Raw genomic sequence first — 22,440 nt, 5'->3', positions numbered from 1 at the left:
ACTCGCGAGACAGGATTCTTTTCTTCTTTGTTGTTAGATGGAGAATTTATTTCAATCGAGAGACAGATGTTTTTCTATACATACCGGTACTCGTGAGACCGGATTTTCTATCTATATTTACTCGTGAGACGGTGATATTTTTCTTTATTTTTGTTGTTGTTTGCAGAATTCATTTTAATCGTGAAACAGGCTGATTTTTTCTATGCTTTCTCGTGAGATTCTTCTCCCATGATTGAAAGTACTCTTTCCTCAGCAGTTAGAAATAAATTATTCTTAACAATTGTGAATGTATTGATTTTACAGCATTTTACTCTTGTAAATGAACGAAACCCCGTTATACAATGTCTTCTTCTTTACGAACAAGACTTCTCATTGTTGTTTCCAAGACGGAGACAACTAAACTTTTCTGTGAATATATGTTGCACATGCATATATTCGCCCCTCCCCTTCTCTGTACTTCTTTTAGCACAGCATCAAATATTGCGATAACTGTAGGATAGTTCTCAAGTGTATGTCATTAATTCTGCATTTCCCAATCATTAGATTATGGTTAGCCTTCTGCTTGTCAAGAAATTTAAACCACCACCCCATCGAAATTTCTGGATTTGTCAACGTTATTTTTTCGAGAACATTTTAAAATAAAAATGCGTAGCAATCATTATCTGCAATGAATGGTTCGATTCCAGCAGCATTTATTTTTAGGTCACCTGAGTCACTCGTGTGACCTATTGCTATTTGCAAACATCCGTCGTCGTCCGTTGTGTGTCATCCGTTAACAACTTCTTCCCAGAAACTACTGGGCCAATCTTGACCAAATTAGGTGAAGGAGACCAGAAATTGTAAATCTCATGACCCCCATCCTTAGGGGCCTTGATTGTAAAATTGATGTATTTCTTTAAAATTCCTCTTTACTCCTGGGCATCTAACAGAGAAAGTGAGTATATAGTAATGATGAGCAAGGAAGCCTCTACCAAAATTGTAAATTTCATGACCTCGGGGTAGGGATTATGACCCCAGAGTGGGGTCAAACTTGGCAAGTAGTGTTTATGTGTAAAACACTTAAAAACATCTTCTTTCGTGCTAATGATACTAAATTGAAAATAAATGGATATTTAGAAAAAGCAGATAGTCCTTTTCTAAAAGTGTAAATATGATGATCCCAGGGGTAGGGGTTTAGGTATCAGGCTGGGATCAAAATTATCAGTTATCAAATGTGAACAAAAGAATTTTTTAACTTTTTCTTGATAACTACTATTCCAATTCCTTTCAAATTTGGTACGAAGCATCTTTGCGACTAGGGAAACATCAACTGTTAATTTCAGGATTCCTGCACCCCTGGGGCTTAGGGACGGGATAAATACTCTCCAAACTTGACCAATTTTCAAAAATCTTTTCTACAACTGCACATGTTTAAGAAGAACTAAATTCATAGTGATGTAGAGTAGGAAGGCCTCTACCAAAATTATAAATTCATGATCCCTGGTTAGGGTTTCTGACCCCGGGGCAGAGCCAAACTTACTATATAGTGTTTATGTGTAAAACACTTCAATAACATCTTCTTTAGTGTTATTGATGGGTTTGATACTAATATGAAACTAAATATATACTTAGAAAGAGCAGGTAGTCCTTTACCAAAATTATGAATTTGCTGATCCCAGATGTAGGGGTTTGGTATTAGGGTGGGGTCAAAATTGTCAATTATTAAATGTGTGAACAATAGAAATTCTTAACTTCTTCCCTCATACCTACTATACCCATTATTTTAAATATGAAGCATATTTGGAACGGGGGGGGGGGGGGGGGTATAAATTGCCAAATTCAGGTTTCCTGTACCCCTGGGGCCTTAGAGATGGGGAAAAAACTGCTCCATAGATGTTCCAAATTAGTCATATTTTTTTAATGTTAATACACCTATTATATAGTGTAATAAAGTGTATGCACTTTTGAGGACATTGAAGTTTTAAGAACACATCTTGTTTTATACTGTTGCTGAACATTATAATTTAGCTTAGATATTCAGAACAGGATTTTTTTTCTTCTAGATTTCATAGCCCTTGGGAGAAGTGATACTTTTTCACTAGTACTCAGGTGACCGAGACGGCTCGTGGGTGTATTGTTTTTAAATAAACTTTGGATATTTTCCTGCTTACGCATTTATGTTGGAGGAATTTTATGGGGTGATGATGACTTGCATTAAAACAAAGGTAAATCTGTAGTACAGGAGTACTTGGGAATGATATATCATAAACAGATTCATTTGCAGATTTTCTGTCAATAACTCACCATCGTCACGTGGTGATGACATGAACTGTTGCTAGAGCTATCATGTTATAGACACATACCCTGGTCGCATCTAGATGGCGCCCACCCCGGTATACAACCGCCCTCGCACGCTCCATCCAGACGGCTACATCGGTTTATAAATTGGCAATTTTCAGCACATGAGTATCGACAATTCTTGCCGTAATATCCGAAATCGCACTCTGTAATGTTAAAAAGAACTCATATTTGTTTTCCTGGATATTCGTAGCAAAAGAAGACAAGAATGCTTAAAGCTGTATGACCCGATGTTTATGTATTATTTTTGTACATAATTACTTTAAAGTAGATTAATTACTTGACAAAGTTATCAACTTTCCATTAATTACATGCTTGAAAACATCTGCATGTAAAAGAAAACAGTGAGAACATTATTTAGAAAGTAAATATAGAAATCATCCGGAAAACCTCGGGCCTTTCACCGAAAGCACGGTGTAGCCGGTGAAATGCCCGAGGTGGTCCGGATAACGCATATATTATTTTTTTTTTCTATACGTACTCGTGAGACAGGAATTTTTTTATGTTTACTCGCGAGACAGGATTCTTTTCTTCTTTGTTGTTAGATGGAGAATTTATTTCAATCGAGAGACAGATGTTTTTCTATACATACCGGTACTCGTGAGACCGGATTTTCTATCTATATTTACTCGTGAGACGGTGATATTTTTCTTTATTTTTGTTGTTGTTTGCAGAATTCATTTTAATCGTGAAACAGGCTGATTTTTTCTATGCTTTCTCGTGAGATTCTTCTCCCATGATTGAAAGTACTCTTTCCTCAGCAGTTAGAAATAAATTATTCTTAACAATTGTGAATGTATTGATTTTACAGCATTTTACTCTTGTAAATGAACGAAACCCCGTTATACAATGTCTTCTTCTTTACGAACAAGACTTCTCATTGTTGTTTCCAAGACGGAGACAACTAAACTTTTCTGTGAATATATGTTGCACATGCATATATTCGCCCCTCCCCTTCTCTGTACTTCTTTTAGCACAGCATCAAATATTGCGATAACTGTAGGATAGTTCTCAAGTGTATGTCATTAATTCTGCATTTCCCAATCATTAGATTATGGTTAGCCTTCTGCTTGTCAAGAAATTTAAACCACCACCCCATCGAAATTTCTGGATTTGTCAACGTTATTTTTTCGAGAACATTTTAAAATAAAAATGCGTAGCAATCATTATCTGCAATGAATGGTTCGATTCCAGCAGCATTTATTTTTAGGTCACCTGAGTCACTCGTGTGACCTATTGCTATTTGCAAACATCCGTCGTCGTCCGTTGTGTGTCATCCGTTAACAACTTCTTCCCAGAAACTACTGGGCCAATCTTGACCAAATTAGGTGAAGGAGACCAGAAATTGTAAATCTCATGACCCCCATCCTTAGGGGCCTTGATTGTAAAATTGATGTATTTCTTTAAAATTCCTCTTTACTCCTGGGCATCTAACAGAGAAAGTGAGTATATAGTAATGATGAGCAAGGAAGCCTCTACCAAAATTGTAAATTTCATGACCTCGGGGTAGGGATTATGACCCCAGAGTGGGGTCAAACTTGGCAAGTAGTGTTTATGTGTAAAACACTTAAAAACATCTTCTTTCGTGCTAATGATACTAAATTGAAAATAAATGGATATTTAGAAAAAGCAGATAGTCCTTTTCTAAAAGTGTAAATATGATGATCCCAGGGGTAGGGGTTTAGGTATCAGGCTGGGATCAAAATTATCAGTTATCAAATGTGAACAAAAGAATTTTTTAACTTTTTCTTGATAACTACTATTCCAATTCCTTTCAAATTTGGTACGAAGCATCTTTGCGACTAGGGAAACATCAACTGTTAATTTCAGGATTCCTGCACCCCTGGGGCTTAGGGACGGGATAAATACTCTCCAAACTTGACCAATTTTCAAAAATCTTTTCTACAACTGCACATGTTTAAGAAGAACTAAATTCATAGTGATGTAGAGTAGGAAGGCCTCTACCAAAATTATAAATTCATGATCCCTGGTTAGGGTTTCTGACCCCGGGGCAGAGCCAAACTTACTATATAGTGTTTATGTGTAAAACACTTCAATAACATCTTCTTTAGTGTTATTGATGGGTTTGATACTAATATGAAACTAAATATATACTTAGAAAGAGCAGGTAGTCCTTTACCAAAATTATGAATTTGCTGATCCCAGATGTAGGGGTTTGGTATTAGGGTGGGGTCAAAATTGTCAATTATTAAATGTGTGAACAATAGAAATTCTTAACTTCTTCCCTCATACCTACTATACCCATTATTTTAAATATGAAGCATATTTGGAACGGGGGGGGGGGGGTATAAATTGCCAAATTCAGGTTTCCTGTACCCCTGGGGCCTTAGAGATGGGGAAAAAACTGCTCCATAGATGTTCCAAATTAGTCATATTTTTTTAATGTTAATACACCTATTATATAGTGTAATAAAGTGTATGCACTTTTGAGGACATTGAAGTTTTAAGAACACATCTTGTTTTATACTGTTGCTGAACATTATAATTTAGCTTAGATATTCAGAACAGGATTTTTTTTCTTCTAGATTTCATAGCCCTTGGGAGAAGTGATACTTTTTCACTAGTACTCAGGTGACCGAGACGGCTCGTGGGTGTATTGTTTTTAAATAAACTTTGGATATTTTCCTGCTTACGCATTTATGTTGGAGGAATTTTATGGGGTGATGATGACTTGCATTAAAACAAAGGTAAATCTGTAGTACAGGAGTACTTGGGAATGATATATCATAAACAGATTCATTTGCAGATTTTCTGTCAATAACTCACCATCGTCACGTGGTGATGACATGAACTGTTGCTAGAGCTATCATGTTATAGACACATACCCTGGTCGCATCTAGATGGCGCCCACCCCGGTATACAACCGCCCTCGCACGCTCCATCCAGACGGCTACATCGGTTTATAAATTGGCAATTTTCAGCACATGAGTATCGACAATTCTTGCCGTAATATCCGAAATCGCACTCTGTAATGTTAAAAAGAACTCATATTTGTTTTCCTGGATATTCGTAGCAAAAGAAGACAAGAATGCTTAAAGCTGTATGACCCGATGTTTATGTATTATTTTTGTACATAATTACTTTAAAGTAGATTAATTACTTGACAAAGTTATCAACTTTCCATTAATTACATGCTTGAAAACATCTGCATGTAAAAGAAAACAGTGAGAACATTATTTAGAAAGTAAATATAGAAATCATCCGGAAAACCTCGGGCCTTTCACCGAAAGCACGGTGTAGCCGGTGAAATGCCCGAGGTGGTCCGGATAACGCATATATTATACAGTGTCAGACGTCTTAACTCAGACGCAACTGTCTAGTTTTAAGGCTGAAAGATCGTGACACAACGTATTACTAAGAGGTATTTGATATTTTTATTTCTATTAAACTTATGGTACAGTACTGTTTTAAAACAAAAATACACAGCTTTACACAAATAAGACCACCGATGATCTGAAAGTTTGAACTGGTCACGTGACTGTCACTTGAAATGGCAGAGTGACGCGGTTGTTTGTACACATCGATTTAGAATTAAATACGTTTGGTTAAAACAGGTGAAATAATGTATGACATGTCATACAGCCTCATGACAACATACGTGCGGTGATTTAATAGCGTTTTACGAGATGGATAAAATGTTGTAATTCGGCCCATACAGCTTTAACAGTCTCTTAGAGGCACCACATAAGGAATGTCGTAGTTTTCCCGTTGCTTTCCTTTATTTCGTTTCATAAATGTCTCTAGATCTGTTATTTTTGTAAAAAAAACTTTTGAAATGACATATAACAGAAAACGCCATAACATTTTACCTTTTAGACACTTTTCTCCTTCAAAGCCCCCATCACATCCCTGCAGACATGAACCGTTGATATGGTGACATGCTTCTCTATCATTACAACTGCCGCAGGACAAGGAACACTCGGGTCCGTATCTTTGTCCAGAACAAACTTAAACACAAAACAGTTTCATCATCTTTTACAAGTAATACTAGGGGTTGTTTGACTTCCGGTTTAAAGACCTTTCGTTTTTGTAGAGATACATACTCAACGACTTTCATAATGTTTTGTTTTGTGGAGGTTCTAAACACGCCAATCGTGACACCACGCAGATTTTTATTTTTTTTACTGACGACACACTTATCATCTATTCACAATACTGCATAATTGATGATGCAATACATACATTGTGAGCGTTCGATTTCCAGGTGAAGGGGTAAAATTCACAATGGACTTTTAGGCGTTCTAATATATGGGGTCGATCCCTCTTATTCATAAGTTAGTTTTCTGTCCCCCGTTCGTAAATAACCAATTAAATCGATCCCTCTTATTGATAAGTGATTTTGCTGTCCTCCATTCGTAAATAGCCAATTACATGACAGAGAGGTAATGCTGTTTGAAGGTTACAAATCCTTGTCATTAACGAAACCATAATCTACTGGTCATCTGTGTTAAGAACTGTTAGGGTTTATCTTTATTTAACCCCCACTCCCTATAAGTTCAACGTGTTGCCTCAAGTCTTTGTGTTTGATGTGGATAGATGTGTTGTATCGATGCTTTACATTTCTTTGTCATAGAAAATCTTATCTTTTGGACTCAGAAGTTGAATACTAGAAGATGTAGTGGATTTCATATTCCTAATTGAAAATTTCGTTTTCAGATATCATCGTTCTACAAGTATCAAATATCGTCCATATTTCAACTCTAATGAAACGAGAATAGAAATGATTCAATTTAGCTGTTTCTTTTGTTCGAAAGTGATGCTCTGCAGATTTAACAAAAAGAGTAGACTCAGTTATGGACTACCTTAATTCGGTTCTGTCTAACCAGGGATAAACGCACGACTGTACGTTCACAAATTGAGCACCCTATCGCCATCCAACTGTAAGACTAACGAAGAAGGAAATAAGGTACCCATACCTTGATCACAGTGCAGACTCTGGTACCCAGGATTGCAACCAAAGCACGCCCCGCTGTGAATCTCACACCAATGTCCTTGGCAATGTTCCGGGCATCGTATGTTACAATTTTCTCCGTAATACCCGGGAACACTGCATCCTGGAAAACGCCAGCACAGGGATGAAAGTAACAGTTCAAAAAAATCCATATTTTATCTTCATATATTCCCTTTAGTTTTCACGGTAAGGCATTTTCATTACTAATAATCTGAATGTGTTTAAATATTCAAGCGTGAAATATCCATGAACTTACCGTAAACTTCTACTTCACATAATTCATTAATGGCATACTGCGAGTAGTAACCAGGATAAATAACATCCGGGTCCCGTTCGTTGTAGTATATGACGTATCTTCCATGAAGAGAACAATTGATCCTCTGGTCTTCTAGAGGCGTACCGCTCACATTTTGTATTTCATGAAAACAAAGATGGCCGTCGTCTTTGGACGTAGTGTTGGAGACAAAGAGGGAAAAACCAGCCATTCGTGAAACGTATCGTGAAGGACCTACATGATATATTTATGTATCATGCATTGACAATAGTAGAATCACTGCATAACTCACATGCCTGTTGTCAATGAGTATAAATCGTTGTCTTCGTCGAATTCTTTGTGACATAGTCAAAATATTGTATTTCCCTCTCAAAACCAAGAACTTTACAAAACCCCATGTTCTGTTTCTAAGGTATTCAATGTACAATGGTCATGTTCATATATCGTAATGGATGGTGGGATTTCTCTTATCATGATACCATTTCGAAGGGGTTCATTAAATAAAAAATTATCATAGAAATTTTCAAAATAATGATCACTGCTTGAGTTATTTTACTTAGAATTTTACATTGAAGTGCATGGGAAGAAAAGAAAAGAAATATTTTCATACAATTACGTTGGCACAAAGTTACATAAACTTTCTCTTTATCAAAATATGAAATGAAATTAATCATTTACCTCATATTTGGTTAGAAAATTAGAATTAAAAATGTCCAAGTGTAAACAAGGCCAACTTCTAATCATTTACTAGTCATGTGAATTTAATCTACTTCACTTTCAGCAGGATTTAATAAAAACAAATATATTTTTGAATAATTCAATATTGTTGATTATCCTTTCGCTATACACTGAATACCTTAAAGACGAATCACCCTCATCATTCAGATAAATAGGAATTCAACTGCAATATATATATATATATATATATGTGTGTGTGTATATATATATATGTGTATATATATATATATATATATATATATATTTGTATTTCCTTCCGTTACGAAACTCGTGGATCACGAAGCCACACTATTCTTTCTTACTAACAGACAGTTGTAATACTAAATAGGGTATACGGGGAACTCGAATTAAAGGGGGCTGTTTTTCAACTAACCTTTAACTAGCCTTGAAAAAAAACTGCGAGGTCAAGTGTTTTGTACGTCAAAAGAATGTGTACGTCCTATAGCTGTCGCGTATAAAATATATTGCAGTCTCAGGGATATTTAACAAACTCATTAATTCCGTTACACACACATGTACACATGCAGTCCCATAACATGTTACTCACTCAAACCATTATAAAATGGAATGTTACACGGTGTATGTAAAATGGTACACCGGTGAATGTAACAAATGGGACGGGATTCCATGACCTGCGTGTGTGTGTCATAACCCAAGTGAATATATGCAGATAGGGTGCTTAACTTTTAAAATAACTGAATCGTGACAAGAATTTTTATCCTTTTGTGTTAAACCTCTGTGTAACATTCGTGCTAATCATCAGGAACAAACAAGCATTTCTATTCTAAATAACAACAAAAAAACAACAACAAAACCCCAAAAAACTTTAAATTAACAAGGTTATTTTATGATGAGAGCAGAATTATTAATTATTTTTACGGATTATTGATACACTTACTGGGTAGATCGTCCGTCCTGTAGTGTATGTTGATATGACTAATACTGACCACACCCCACAAGTCCACTACCCACGTGGCTGTTCGTTGATTGATGCCAGATATGGCGCACTGGCCTCCCAGTGCTGTCCGTATACTGTATCGACCGTCTACTGCTTTATCCGCTGTCCACAGGCCATTATAACTAGATGACTGCCAAGCAAATTTGTTAAGTGCTAGATTTTCTGGAAGAAATGAAGATTAACATCAATAAACGTTTTGAAAATACAACTACAGCGCTTCATGAAATATACCGACATCACAATTCACACCCTCATGTATTTTCAAAATTGAATCTCATAGAAATAAAATATTGTTTACATTCTTCTTTCATTTCTGTGGAAATTTCCAACCTTTAAAATAACTGTGTTACATGTATGTTTCTTAATACTCATACACGCATTATTTACAACGGCAAAGCAATCCTGAAGAAATGGCTATCATTACAATTTATAGAGATACTCTGCAGCAAAGCCATCAAAATGGGATATAGATAAAGAATTGTATCAAAGTTTCATTTCCCGTGAGTGTGTGAAATATTGTTTTCGATTTGTTGATATACACACGAATTTATATGCTGCGCCTACACTGTATGTAAAGCAAAGGACGGAATCCTCATAAACACGGTTATTTTATTTTCAAACCACTTAAAATACTCCTTGAAAATTAGTCAGGTCACAGTATATTTTCTCTCACGTTTTTTTTTGTTTTTTTTTTGTACATTTTAAATATAGGACAGAAAGAAAATCTGATTTACCAAAAGCAAGTAAAGGTTCCATAAATATTACAAAGCACAGTACACAGATCATATTCCTTCCTCTGGTACATCAAACGGACATCGAGGAAGTCAATAATGTAGCAGAATATATACACACTTGTAAGAAACACCATTCATTAAATGCTGACACTCGATAAGTAATCATAATGAGAAATCTCCGACTTATATTGTAACTTTAAATTTACCCCAAACAATCCACATTGAAACAATAACTAGTGTTTTGAAATATGATGCAGTGGATTTAAATACTGCAGAACTTTAATGACAAGGGATTTTAACACTTCTCGCGCGGTTTAACACTTCTCGCGCGGTGTAAATAAAGCCGACGGGTCAGTGTTACATCGGTAATACAAAGTCCGTTCATCAAAAGTCAAAATATCAAAACCGGAAAATGAATATGTCACTCGTAACCAGTTTTTGTTTCAATTTTCTTCTCAATTACGCGTTACTCATAAAGAAAATGAGATTCGATATCGGGCGTCTGACTTTTCTTAAATCCCATATATATTTTAGTGTACTAGATATATCTCGAAAGAGGCGTCAATTGCAGGATTCTTTTAATATATTGAGATCCAGAATATGATCGGGATTAAAGGATATGATATAGGCACATGATGAATGTAGCATTACTTCTGTTATTACGCGACACACTGTACATCCGTTATAATGTGTGTATAGTCCAATGTTATTTAACAGAAAACACATGCGTTATTCCGTCTCTAGCATAAAAATCCTATATTTGTCAGATGTTTGTTATTAAACAAATTGCATTGTATGACTGAAGTGTTTGCCTGCCTTATAGCTTATACCCACGTTTATATAATCGCCGCGGTGGTCAAGAGGTTAGAGCGTTCGCCCCGCATGGGGAAGGCCGGGGTTCGAACCCCGGACGCGACACACCTAAGTAGGTAGTGACAGTTCCATCTCCTAACGCTCAGTATCAGTGTCAATGTAACGGGTCCCCGGAGTTGACCTTAAAAACGGATGTCCCGTGTTACAGTAGGTGTGGCACGCTAAAGAACCCCCACTGCTCAATAGCCGTTAGCGCCGAGCATAGACCTAAATTTGAAGCCCTTCACCGGTCTTGTTGACGTCTACATATGACTGAAAATTTTTCGAGCGAGACGTTAAGCAAGATACAATCAATCACGTTTATATAACGCAGTTGTCATCAATTTGCATGATATACATCAATACTAGCCCAAACATTTCCTTTCTATCGGCCGAAATTAAAGTCATCTAACAAAATCGGTGACATTTTGTACATAATGTTCCTGTCTTACAGATATGGTGAAACTATTATCGCTAATATCTGCCGTAAAGTTTACACTGCTTAGACCTCGTGAATGTATACTGCAATCTACCAAAACCAGAATCATGTATGAAATTTTATATTTGCTTTTATGAAGATGAAAGGTTAGATTTATTAAATTACAAATTACTTATCGAACAGCTTTTTTTTTTCATTTGCAGGATTCGAATTAGTTAACTGATGCACCGTATGTACATTATACGATAATAGATTAGTACAATGTATAGTGACAATGTTAACATGATATATGTATTCTTTTATTCTAAATTCTCTGAGGTATTGTGGACACAACAACAATAATTATCCAAATGTCTTTACTACAGTAATTGGCCATTTTTGTTCGTTCCTTCTACATTGCTCGGAGCACGTAACTATTAAGCTATTGACCAGTCATTAGATTAACAATTTGAAATGAAATGGTCAAAATTCAGAAATATTACGATGTTTCATATTTGGTCTAAGCCCGATTGGAATGATAAAAAAGTAGTCATAGAGAACATTGTAATCAGAAAAACTGCATCCCCTTGATGTAAAATGGTTTAAAATTAAACGAATTTTAAAAGGAAACCAACTTGATGAGCAATGTATAAATTTAGCAATAACGTGATTATTTTAGTAATTTTTGTCAATTTTGATTGGGATCAATGCTATTTTCTCTCTCGTTTGAATACAGTAGTGTGATTATATCTTAAATTTGGTAATTTCGTCTACATGTATTTCTTCGATATATCTCTTTTCCAACTGGCATGTTGTTTTGAAGATTTGATCCCTAGATTTAAAAATAACAAATAATGTTTTCATTTTTCATAAATATCTTTTCTTTAAAACTAGAAAATTTATATCTGAGTCTTTTGGGCATGATTTATTGCATATTCATATCATGCACCAAATCACAGCGGAAGTTGGACTCTATAATCTCTTATTTGCAAACAAACACCTTTCTTATCATCCCGGGAAAATCACAAAAATTTATATAAAACAATTTAGAGCTTATATCACTCTTTCGATGGTGAAATCACAGTTTATAAGAGGTGTTTTAACGAGCCATTGAATGAAATTTTGGTGTAATGTTCCACTTTAAGAAGACGAGGTAAACGCCTGTGTGCGACGATATTTGTTTACAGACAACACTTGAGGTTGACTATATTTGTTTACAGACAACACTTGAGGTTGACTATGAGAATGCTCCAAGGCACACTTGAAAACTTTTGAGTACGTACTCCACTTGAGTACGAGTTTGGGTGTATTAAATTTATAACTTCGACTTTATATTTTGAATATATCTTCTGAATACGGAGTTCATGTACGTACTCTAAAAGCTTTATAACCTAAGGGCCGAATTTTCATCCAACATATATCATCTATTAATTAACAACAGCCATTTCATGCCAATTGTTAGGTCTTTTTTAACACACTGATTTTGACTACGTATTACTCAGTTTACTTGTTCAAGATATATGGCTAATGGGGGGGGGGGGGGCGTGACTGGTCAACTGGGGATTCTTACCCATCCTAGGCACGTGATCCAGCCTCTGGTATGTCAAGGACCCCTACTCTTATTTGTCTGGATAGAAATCGTGTTTCATCATCTTTCCTTATCTTTCAACTGTTTTCATATATCTTAAAACACACAGAAGCACGTACATTTTCATTTCATCTCATTGTCTATTTGCGCTTTTGTAAGTGACAAGATCAAAAGTTCAATGTCGTACAAAAAAGTAAATTCACATAGTTTTCACTAAGACCCCCACTCCTCTTAAAACTAAATCTGATGAATGTTGAAATTAATCGATTAACAAGTAAATACATACAAGTATAAATAAAACTCTGTATACTTTTTGTACTGTTTATTCACAAATAAAAGTGTACATTAAGGTATATTTTAATGGAAATAGTAGTTAAGTTTAAATAAGAGAAATGAGGAGGAAATCGACTTTAAACAAACATGCATTGGTCCGCTGGGTCTGTCATTCATATCAGGGTAACGAGAGGAAACAGTAGTTTTGTTGTTTATCATTCTGTACAAATAAAAACTATAATACATATGTAAGACAACAAATAAATTATGCATGCTTATCACGAATCTTACTAGTTTTTCTAAAAATAATCCATATTTGGGCATTTCAAAATTCTGAAGCACTTATTAAGAATTTCCGTCTACTAATGCGCAATGGAATTTCACCAGTTTTGATTTTAAATATTTCTCAACCGTTTAAATTTACAAATAGATTGCGATATATATTGGGAAAATGTTACGTGTATATAAAAGAGTATATCCTTTCTTATGTCAGCAACTCCAGTTTATTGAAAACAGTTGCACGATAGTGCTGCATTATGCACATGTGGATTTCGTCTGCCTATAGGTATTGTAATTATGAACATTCAATGTAAAATTACACATACATTTGTTTTCCATCCATAATATCCTATTTACATCAACGAAATATGATATTTAAAATAAAATTAAATAGTCTCCAAATCAAAGTTCACCATAAAATACATTTTCAAAAGTGTTCCAAAATTTGCGCATTGTATACAGCTGTCTTAATCCGGGACCAATCAATTTTTCAAAATCATAAATGTGGTTTTTCAATCATTGGTTGGAATATATATTATCTTCCAAGTGACCCTCACGTGACCGGATGTAGTGTAATACAACATCATGGATCATCCTGTATTCCTCCTGTCAACAGAAATAAATACAACATTATTGATCTATCATTTTCTTTTGTAAAACTGATAAATTAGTTTACACTTTTTTATTCTTAAAGTTATTCCACCCTACTGTGATGTCATCACATTTTGCATTGATTTATTTATATTTATGCATGGTAGGAAGTCTTTTTCGATAGTTATAGTAAAAAAATATTGTTTAACATAAATATTCAAAAGTCTTAAGTTATATATGAACAATCAATGATATGTTTTAAAATGCTGAATCCAAGGACATTTACTGTTGTATCGATTTCTGTAATAAGTCCATTATGCGATATATTTCCTTTATTTTTCAAAGACATTTTGTATAGTTTTGAAAAGAAACAGTTTTTAAGGATTGTTATGAATACTATGATAGCATTTTTTAACCAGTTTTCTGTGACATTTTTCCTAAAATGCAATTTTCTGACGTTGAGGAAAAATTCGGGTTATGTATATCTCGCATCTTAAAAAGTGTGATGACATATATATTTTATTTGATAATTTAATAGGTTTAACTTTAATAAATGGAAATAAATACACTCACTATACTTTTATCAGATACAAATTCGAGTGTGGAGTTACTTTGAATTCATTAATTTCATAATTATGGTTGGCATAACACTAATATTCAATAATGTTTTGAACAAACTAATTTAATACATGGCATGTATTTGGCATATTCTGAGAAACATATGGGAGACATGCAATATTTTGGAGGTCTTTAAGTATAAATCTTGAAAGCATTTATTTCATCTTTGTGAGATTCAACTATTATAAAGTAACGGGTAACTTTTGTTGTGTAGCCAGTAAAAACCTGATGTTTAGACACATGTATAAACAGTCTTTTGAATTAAAGTATAGTATTACAATAGACACCGTAACGTACATTTTGGCATTCGATTCTTGTGATTACGAAACTGAACTTTCAAAAATACATGTAAATCTTCGCATAGCTTATCAGCTAGCATAGATTGTCTTCTCAAATAATGTTAAATAAATGCCGGACTCTTTCTGGAAGGAGGTTATTTATCCGACATCATGTTTTGATCTCTTAATATAAAACAAAAATCTTAGACATCAACTTGCTCATTGTAAGGTTTTTATAAAATGATAGTTACATGAGAAAATCAAGGTCATATCTTAAAGTTAAAGATCAAAACTTGTTATTTCATTAACAAATCCATCTAAAGATATCATAGACAGGTTAAATTAAATATTCTTCAACTTTTTATAGAAAAGTCCTGTCGCAAAAGTTAAAAAATCAGTCGTCACACAAGAATATGAGAAAGCAGGATTAATATGGTAAATATTGAAAACTTTATTGCAATTCCTATTTTGTCTGTATAATGAAACCAAGATTTAACTTGCCAAACTACAGCAGAGTTCTGGACGTCTGACGTGGAGTTGTCGGACGGCAGCGAAAATGTCGACCTCCCCGTCCATCGACAACTGTTGTAGAACATTGTGTGCGGCACAAAACACGCCACAAAGAGTTGCACCGTCTCTATAATAGAAATCAAGAGGCCCATGTACCACATCGCTCACCTGAGACACACTGGCCCTGCTCTTGTTGAATTTTTCTGATAAAGTATTTTTCATCTTTTAGATTCTTGTGAGAAATAAAAAAAAATACTCTGTCCAAACATATCCCCAAAGGATCGCGGCATAACCAAAAAAATGATTTGCCCCATATTCTTTGCGTGAAATATGAATTAATGTTAAACTCAAAGGTCAACGTCACAAGGTCAGAAGTTATGAGGATGGATGAAGTTTCGGACAGACGCAGTCGCATTGAAACTTGATTCCATACATTTTCATTTCATATCCCCCCCCCCCTTTCAGAGGTACTTAATTTTCTCTACATTTCCATAAAAGCGTTCTTATCCCAGTGTTGCCCCAGGGGCATTTGCATTGAATAAAATTGAATTTGAACTACCTATAGATGCTAACCATGGTCCTGCTGTTGATGAGATGAAAATTGATAAAGATGTGTGTGTATTTCTTTTCATCTCTACCACTACGTTAGACTTTTCTATCACTATGTTAGACTTTGATCCCCTATTATGGCCCACCCTACTTCTGGGGACCACATTTTTAATTTGGGAGTCTGTACTACATCGGTATGTTTGTTCATTATATAACCAATCATGGACATATCAGAGGTGGGATCAGGTGCCTAGGAGGAGTAAGCACCCCCTGTTGACCGGTCACACCCGCCTATATAATCACATATAGAACTTCAATCCCCTAATGTGGCTCCACCTTCAATTTAAATGAACCTGAAACTACACTACCTGTGGACGCTTGCATATTATTATGACAAATCAGAGTCATGTTGTTCTTGAGAAATTTGAATATTTCTCCTAGAATATTTATCCCCATTTACAATTTTGATTTCGTACTGCGAGGTAGCATGATTTGAACAAACTTGAATTTAAACTATGTCATGAAGCATTAAACTCAACTTGATTTTTTTCTGGTTCAGTGTGTTTTGAGACGATTTATGGATGATCAAATTTTATATCACCGGTTTTTTTTATTATCTCCTCTTTGAAGGGAGTACGACCCTTTATTTGAACACATTTCAATCTCTTTTATTCTAATACAATTTGTGGCAAATTTGATTAAAATTGGCCCGATGACTCTGGAGAGTTTTAAAAGATGCAACCATATTTTCACCATTTCGTTAAACTTTCACATGAACAGTTTGGAACTTTCTTTACCAAATGATACTTAATGGCAAATGTGGTTGAAATTGGCCCTGTGGTGCTGGAGAAGAAGTCAGAAATGTGTAAAATTGACAGACGGACAAACGGATTGGCGGACGTCGGGAAAAGATTATCAGAAAAGTTCACTTAAGCATTTAGCTCTGAGGTAAAATACACAATACTAGGTAAGAAATGTAAACCAAATGATAAATAACCCATAGTTTTAATGAATGGATTCGAAATTATACCATACCATGTATACCATGAACCTGTACCACGGCTAGTTTACCTGCTTGGTGCAGATTACAGTTAAATACATGTACCATAACGAATCTCCCTGCTGACTACAGTTAAATACCTGTACCAATAAGTAGTTTACCTGCTGACTACAATTAAATGCCTGTACCAATAAGTAGTTTACCTGCTGACTACAGTTAAATGCCTGTACCATATCATTTACCTGCTGACTAGTTAATTACCTGTACCGTAAGTTTACTTGCTGACAACAGTTAAATATATGTAACATAACAAGCTTAGCTACTGACAACAGTTAAATACCTGTAACATAACAAGTTTACCTGTTGACACCAGTTAAATACCTGTACCATCGCTAGTTTACCTGCTGACTACAGTTATGGGTCCGTCAGCTCTACTGCTAAGAGCGTAGGTTACAAGCCTTAGCATCTGTGTTGTTTCTTGTCCTGTTTGCAATTCGAGTCGTGGCTCAACAATCGTAATAGATCGGGCTTCGTCATTTGCCTGCAAATATTAAATTAGGGATGAAAATATGAAGATAACGAGATTTTTTTTCTTCCAGAAATGATATAAAGAATACTAAGTTGAGAGTACAACAAACACGGATTCCTTCTAGTACGTATGTGAGTTAAGGACAACTATATGTATACTTTGTTCTATGCAAATACGATTGGTCAAATGCATAATATCTGTAATGTATTGTTTAACTTCCCGCTCGAGAATCTTTCACTCACATGGAGACGTCAACATTGCAGATGAAGGGCTATACAATTTATGAATATACTCGGCACTTCAGCTTTTGAGCCGGGAGGGATCATTTTCGTGCCACATCTGCTGTGACAAGGGGCATAGGTTTTGGCTGTTTCATCCGAAGGAACAACCCCAATTAGTCGCATCTTACGATAAGCTAGATACTATGAGGACTTATACTAACCCGAACACTCGACAATCGTTAGTATTTTGTGTACGTGTAAGAAAATATATATAATGTCTAACAAACATATTTTATTGTGCACGTCTTATTGTGTTGATTTTTATATTTTATAGAAGGCTTATAATTTAACATTGTTGTGAATGAATAATTCGACATGGCTGTAAGTGTCAGGATGAGCTATGAAAGCTTAAAAATTTATTTCCATTCGGACGATTACACTGGTTATACAGATGTGATTTCATGAGATATTAACGTGAATGAATTTGGATTGACCTCTTCCTAGAAATACCAGTGTGTGAGCAGGCGTCCATCATTCCTCAAACCTCATCCCATTGCCGATTTCTAGAATATAGTACGGGTCGCAGAGTAAAGACACGAATGCACTACCATTGCACTACCCATCCAAGCAGATTATTTACACCTGATAATTGTATTGCATTAACTTCTTTGAGACTTTTTTAGAATTACCTACCCCTTCTTTAACAACATGAAGTGTGGTAGATTTTACGTCCGTTGAATCTTCTTGATGACAATGTACGGTAAATGGAGGGACGGATTTTGAACTATTCTTGCTTGGTAACCATTCCCTGCTCTGGAAAAAAAAACATTCAAAAATGGAGCATACATTTTCTATAGATAACTGGATCCTAATAAAGATACGCCACATTATTAAAGTGGATGGTGTTACGATGATAATAGATGGCGAATGTCAACATTATTTTTTACACTAAAATATAGAGAAACATTTCAAGGAAACATTCAAAAATAGTTCTATACGGATTTCACTTCTCTCATGGCATCCAGGCATATCACGGTGTTTGATTCATGATCAGTGAGCAGTCGCAGGAAGTCCACAGCGTCCCCTGTCTGCGGATACTGCGTTACAACAAACGCGTCATGGTTGTCGTAAGACTACAGGAAAGTAAGAAAGAAACATGTCAAATAAGAGCCAGATAATGTGTTCTATTTTTGGTAACTATTCCATTAAAGGTCATATGAGACGATTTCTAACAATGGTATTTTACTTTAAAAACATAAAGATAGGTATGAAATTGAATGAAGGTCAAACAGCGTTTAATAAAAAAAATCATTGTCTTTGGATTGATAAGAAATAAAGCTGTAAACTTGTACATAGAATGAATTTGTTACCCGCTTATCGTTCTTGATTATGTGTGTTTGTGACGTCACAATGACCCATCGATGTAAACAACGCAATGAAAATAGTGTAGGCCTACCGTTTTGTTCAACGAAATATCTCACTGCATTTAACGGATTTGTGGTTCAACAATATCAGTCAGGAATGATGCATGGCAAGCGAATAACGTTCTTCAACAGAGGATGATATTGAAGAAGTCAACACTAGCTGAAGTATGGCCACTATTACCCCCTCCTTTTCTGACTTTTTTATCGGGGATAATTTCTCCTCCAAAATGCATGGATTCTTTGTCCATCCCATGCAAATTTCGATTTATGTAATCCTTTCTCACTTTTTGTAAGCTTTAGAGATTGACCTTCTACCGGTAACAATAAAGCTGGTAGAAGGCCAATCTCTAAATTGTACAAAAATTGGGAAGTCAAACGATTACATAAATCGAAATTGGGAGGGGTTAGACAGAGAATCCATATATTTTGAAACTATCGCCGCCAAAAAAAAAATCAGAATGGAGAGGGGGGGGGGGGGTAGTACTGTCCATACATCATGCAGATGCCTGTGGATTTCAAGACCCCATGCCATCAGATACTGAAGTTTAACTATCATTTTAAAAAGCTTAGTTCTAGTCGTTTGAACTTGTGTATATTTCATTTATGAAATAGTTTAATATCTGTAATGGCAATCCCATTTTCCTTTTTATAAGATAATTGATTGATTGAGATTGAATATTGTTTTACACCCTTCTCGAGAATATTTCACTCGTATGGAAACGTCACCACTGCCGGTGAAGGGCTGCAAATTTAGGCCTATGCTCGGCGCTTATGGTCATTGAGCAGGGAGGGGTCTATATCGTGCCACACCTGCTGTGACATGGGACCTCGGTTTTTGCGGTTTCATCCGATGAACAGCCTCTTTCGACAAGCAAAGTGGTACTGCTCAAGGACCTATTCTAACCCGGTTCCCCACGGGATACGAATAACCTCAATATTGAAATAGCGGTAAAATATGAAAATAGAATATAATTTTGAGTAGATTTATTAAAAAATCACGTTAATTGATGAAATGTTGGTTTTTTTTGTGTGATTACAATGATATATCCAACCTTTGTGTAATTTAGTAATGCATACTGGTCAGTGTCTTCGCTTTAGCTAAGCGGTTGACTTTAATTTTTATTTTGATTTGTCTTAGTCTTTGGAAAATATAAAATTATTGGCACAGCGTCTGATTTGAAATTGATCTGTTTTTGTCCACATTGTTTGGCTACCGACGGATGTGCAATGTTCATGGCAACACTGAATCCATCAGGTCGGATATTTTGTATACTCAAATATTTTTTTCTTCTAAATCTGGTATCCCTTGGGTAGAGGTATATATGCACCCTCTTCTTCAACCTAACACATGTACTACAATTAAATGCTGCGCACATTGACATTTTTCAAAGCTATGCAGTTTTAAAATACTTCGTTATACCATGTTATAAGGCCTAGTTGTTTACATCACAGTGGGTCTTTTTGACGTCATCAGCAAGGGAGATCAGCCGCGATCATCAAAAATAATTTTCGTGATCGAGTACATTTGAACAGCTGTTATGACGTTATAATGCATTGAATAAAAAAAAAATGAATTATTGTTTAATAAACCTTGATTAATGACTTTCCATACATAACTCAATTTCTTCAGATATCGTTTCATATGACCTTTAAGGAAGATCTGTATACGTTATCTGGAAGTTTATTTTTATGAAGGATGCAAGAATAACTTTTCATGTATTCATTGGAAGGTTCAGGTTTTTTAAGATATGATACAAAGTATTGCCATTTTCTTCCAGTATATGCCTTACTATTATTGCATCGTACACATATAAGAGGCCCATGGGTCGTCAAATTCCAAAAGTATGTCACGGTGACCTACTTTTTGATCAACAAACTATGAAAACTCATAATGCATCAACTGACGCTTCTAGCTTTCATAGTGTCCAAAATATGCATCTAAAATTGAAAATTCAAAAAGTAGGTCACTGTGACCTACTTTTTTTATAAATATATTTCGAGACCTCTAGACTCTCTGACTTACAAGGTTTGATGATTTTAAACCTCTCGGTATCTGAAATAACCACCTAAAATGTATTCATAAATGATTAGCCATACAATTCAGAAAGTAGGTTATGGTGACATACATTTCATATTACGCAGTTTAGAGTCCCATGATCCATTAACTGACAACATTTGATGGTCATAAGCTCAAAAGTGTCCAAGATATGCATCAAAATATATTTGATAATAATTACCTCCGAAATTCAAAAACTAGGACACCATGACCTACCTTTGAGACAACATGATATTAGGTCCTAATATGCATCAACTGACAAAATTTGATGATCCTAGTCCTTATACTAAGCAAAATATCAAAGTTTTAACAAAATAAAATTTAAGGTCAACTTTGAAGTGATCTTGAGACCACACCCTTTGCCCCAGGATGATGCCTTGAACAATTGTTTATCTACAACCTATCCTCATCCTTATGCATAAGTTTAGTGATAATTTGCCCAGTGGTTCTTGAGAAGATTTTTTAGCAACCACTACTTTTGTTTGCATTTTCCTAATTATCTCCCCTTGTTAAAGGGTCACAACCCTAGTTTTAGTACAAATGAAAGCCCTTGGGCCAAGGATAATCTGTGACAAATTTGACAAAAATTGGCCAAGGGGTTCTTGAGATATATCTCTTTTTCCAAAAACTTGACATACACCGCACGCCAGATATATGGCCATATGATTAGTTCTTTGAACCTTCGGCTCAGAAGAGCTAATAAACATATACTATCATTATCTCACTTGTGTGTACGTTTTTACCCTCTTCAATTGTTTCACAAGAGTGATCTATAGCAACAGAAAATCTAAGGAACAGTGTGAGCTTGAACCTGATATCACGTGCTTGCCAAGCGAATGTACTATGAATTTTGCCACGGAACCGCTATATTGATATAAATGATTTATATACATTAACTAAATTAAACAAAATTAGCCATCTGCTAAATGCACTCGTTATAAAGAAGACTTGTTTCCATCAAAGATGATGAGTTAGTGTCCATTTTTTAAATACTGAAAATGATAAGCAAATCAATATCGCGTTTGACATTGATCAACATTGAAAGAACATACCGAGTTATCTCTCTTTGCTTATTGGAACGAAAATATTGACCACCAGCGTAATAATCATAACTTTTTTTTTTTTTTTTTTACATTTCCAGCAAAGCTTGTCAAATATACATTCACACATTCAAGGACGTTACGGGCATGGTTTTTTTTTTTCAGTTTGAGGGGTGTTGTCATTGAACAGGGTATATTTTG

General features: G+C 35.2%; 2 protein-coding genes across 4 annotated transcripts in view; both read right to left on the bottom strand.

Moving 5' to 3' along the window:
• The window catches only part of LOC125663295 (receptor-type tyrosine-protein phosphatase alpha-like), a 62,077-nt gene extending 51,243 nt beyond the window's left edge, over window positions 1–10,834 (bottom strand). Inside the window, exons 1-7 of the mRNA XM_056147668.1 lie at window positions 10,014–10,834; window positions 9,220–9,441; window positions 7,566–7,817; window positions 7,275–7,412; window positions 6,168–6,305; window positions 5,184–5,324; window positions 2,343–2,483 (exon numbers count right to left, since the gene is read on the bottom strand). Coding sequence (XP_056003643.1) covers window positions 2,343–2,483; window positions 5,184–5,324; window positions 6,168–6,305; window positions 7,275–7,412; window positions 7,566–7,817; window positions 9,220–9,441; window positions 10,014–10,065 — 1,084 coding nt within the window. The 5' untranslated portion in view covers window positions 10,066–10,834. The remainder of the gene's footprint in view (window positions 1–2,342; window positions 2,484–5,183; window positions 5,325–6,167; window positions 6,306–7,274; window positions 7,413–7,565; window positions 7,818–9,219; window positions 9,442–10,013) is intronic.
• Window positions 10,835–13,178: 2,344 nt separating this feature from the next.
• The window catches only part of LOC125660874 (receptor-type tyrosine-protein phosphatase mu-like), a 91,825-nt gene continuing 82,563 nt past the window's right edge, over window positions 13,179–22,440 (bottom strand). For 2 of the 3 annotated variants that reach the window (XM_056146239.1, XM_056146238.1), the window contains exons 23-27: window positions 18,718–18,852; window positions 18,413–18,532; window positions 17,371–17,510; window positions 15,412–15,547; window positions 13,179–14,029 (exon numbers count right to left, since the gene is read on the bottom strand). In XM_056146239.1, coding sequence (XP_056002214.1) covers window positions 13,940–14,029; window positions 15,412–15,547; window positions 17,371–17,510; window positions 18,413–18,532; window positions 18,718–18,852 — 621 coding nt within the window. In that variant the 3' untranslated portion in view covers window positions 13,179–13,939. The remainder of the gene's footprint in view (window positions 14,030–15,411; window positions 15,548–17,370; window positions 17,511–18,412; window positions 18,533–18,717; window positions 18,853–22,440) is intronic. The other variant, XM_056146240.1, reaches the window with a different exon arrangement.

This window comes from Ostrea edulis, chromosome 8 (assembly GCF_947568905.1).
Source record: "Ostrea edulis chromosome 8, xbOstEdul1.1, whole genome shotgun sequence".
NCBI lineage: Eukaryota > Metazoa > Mollusca > Bivalvia > Ostreida > Ostreidae > Ostrea > Ostrea edulis.
The sequence above is the reverse complement of the archived record's forward strand: the minus strand, read 5'-3'. Positions and strand labels throughout refer to the sequence as shown.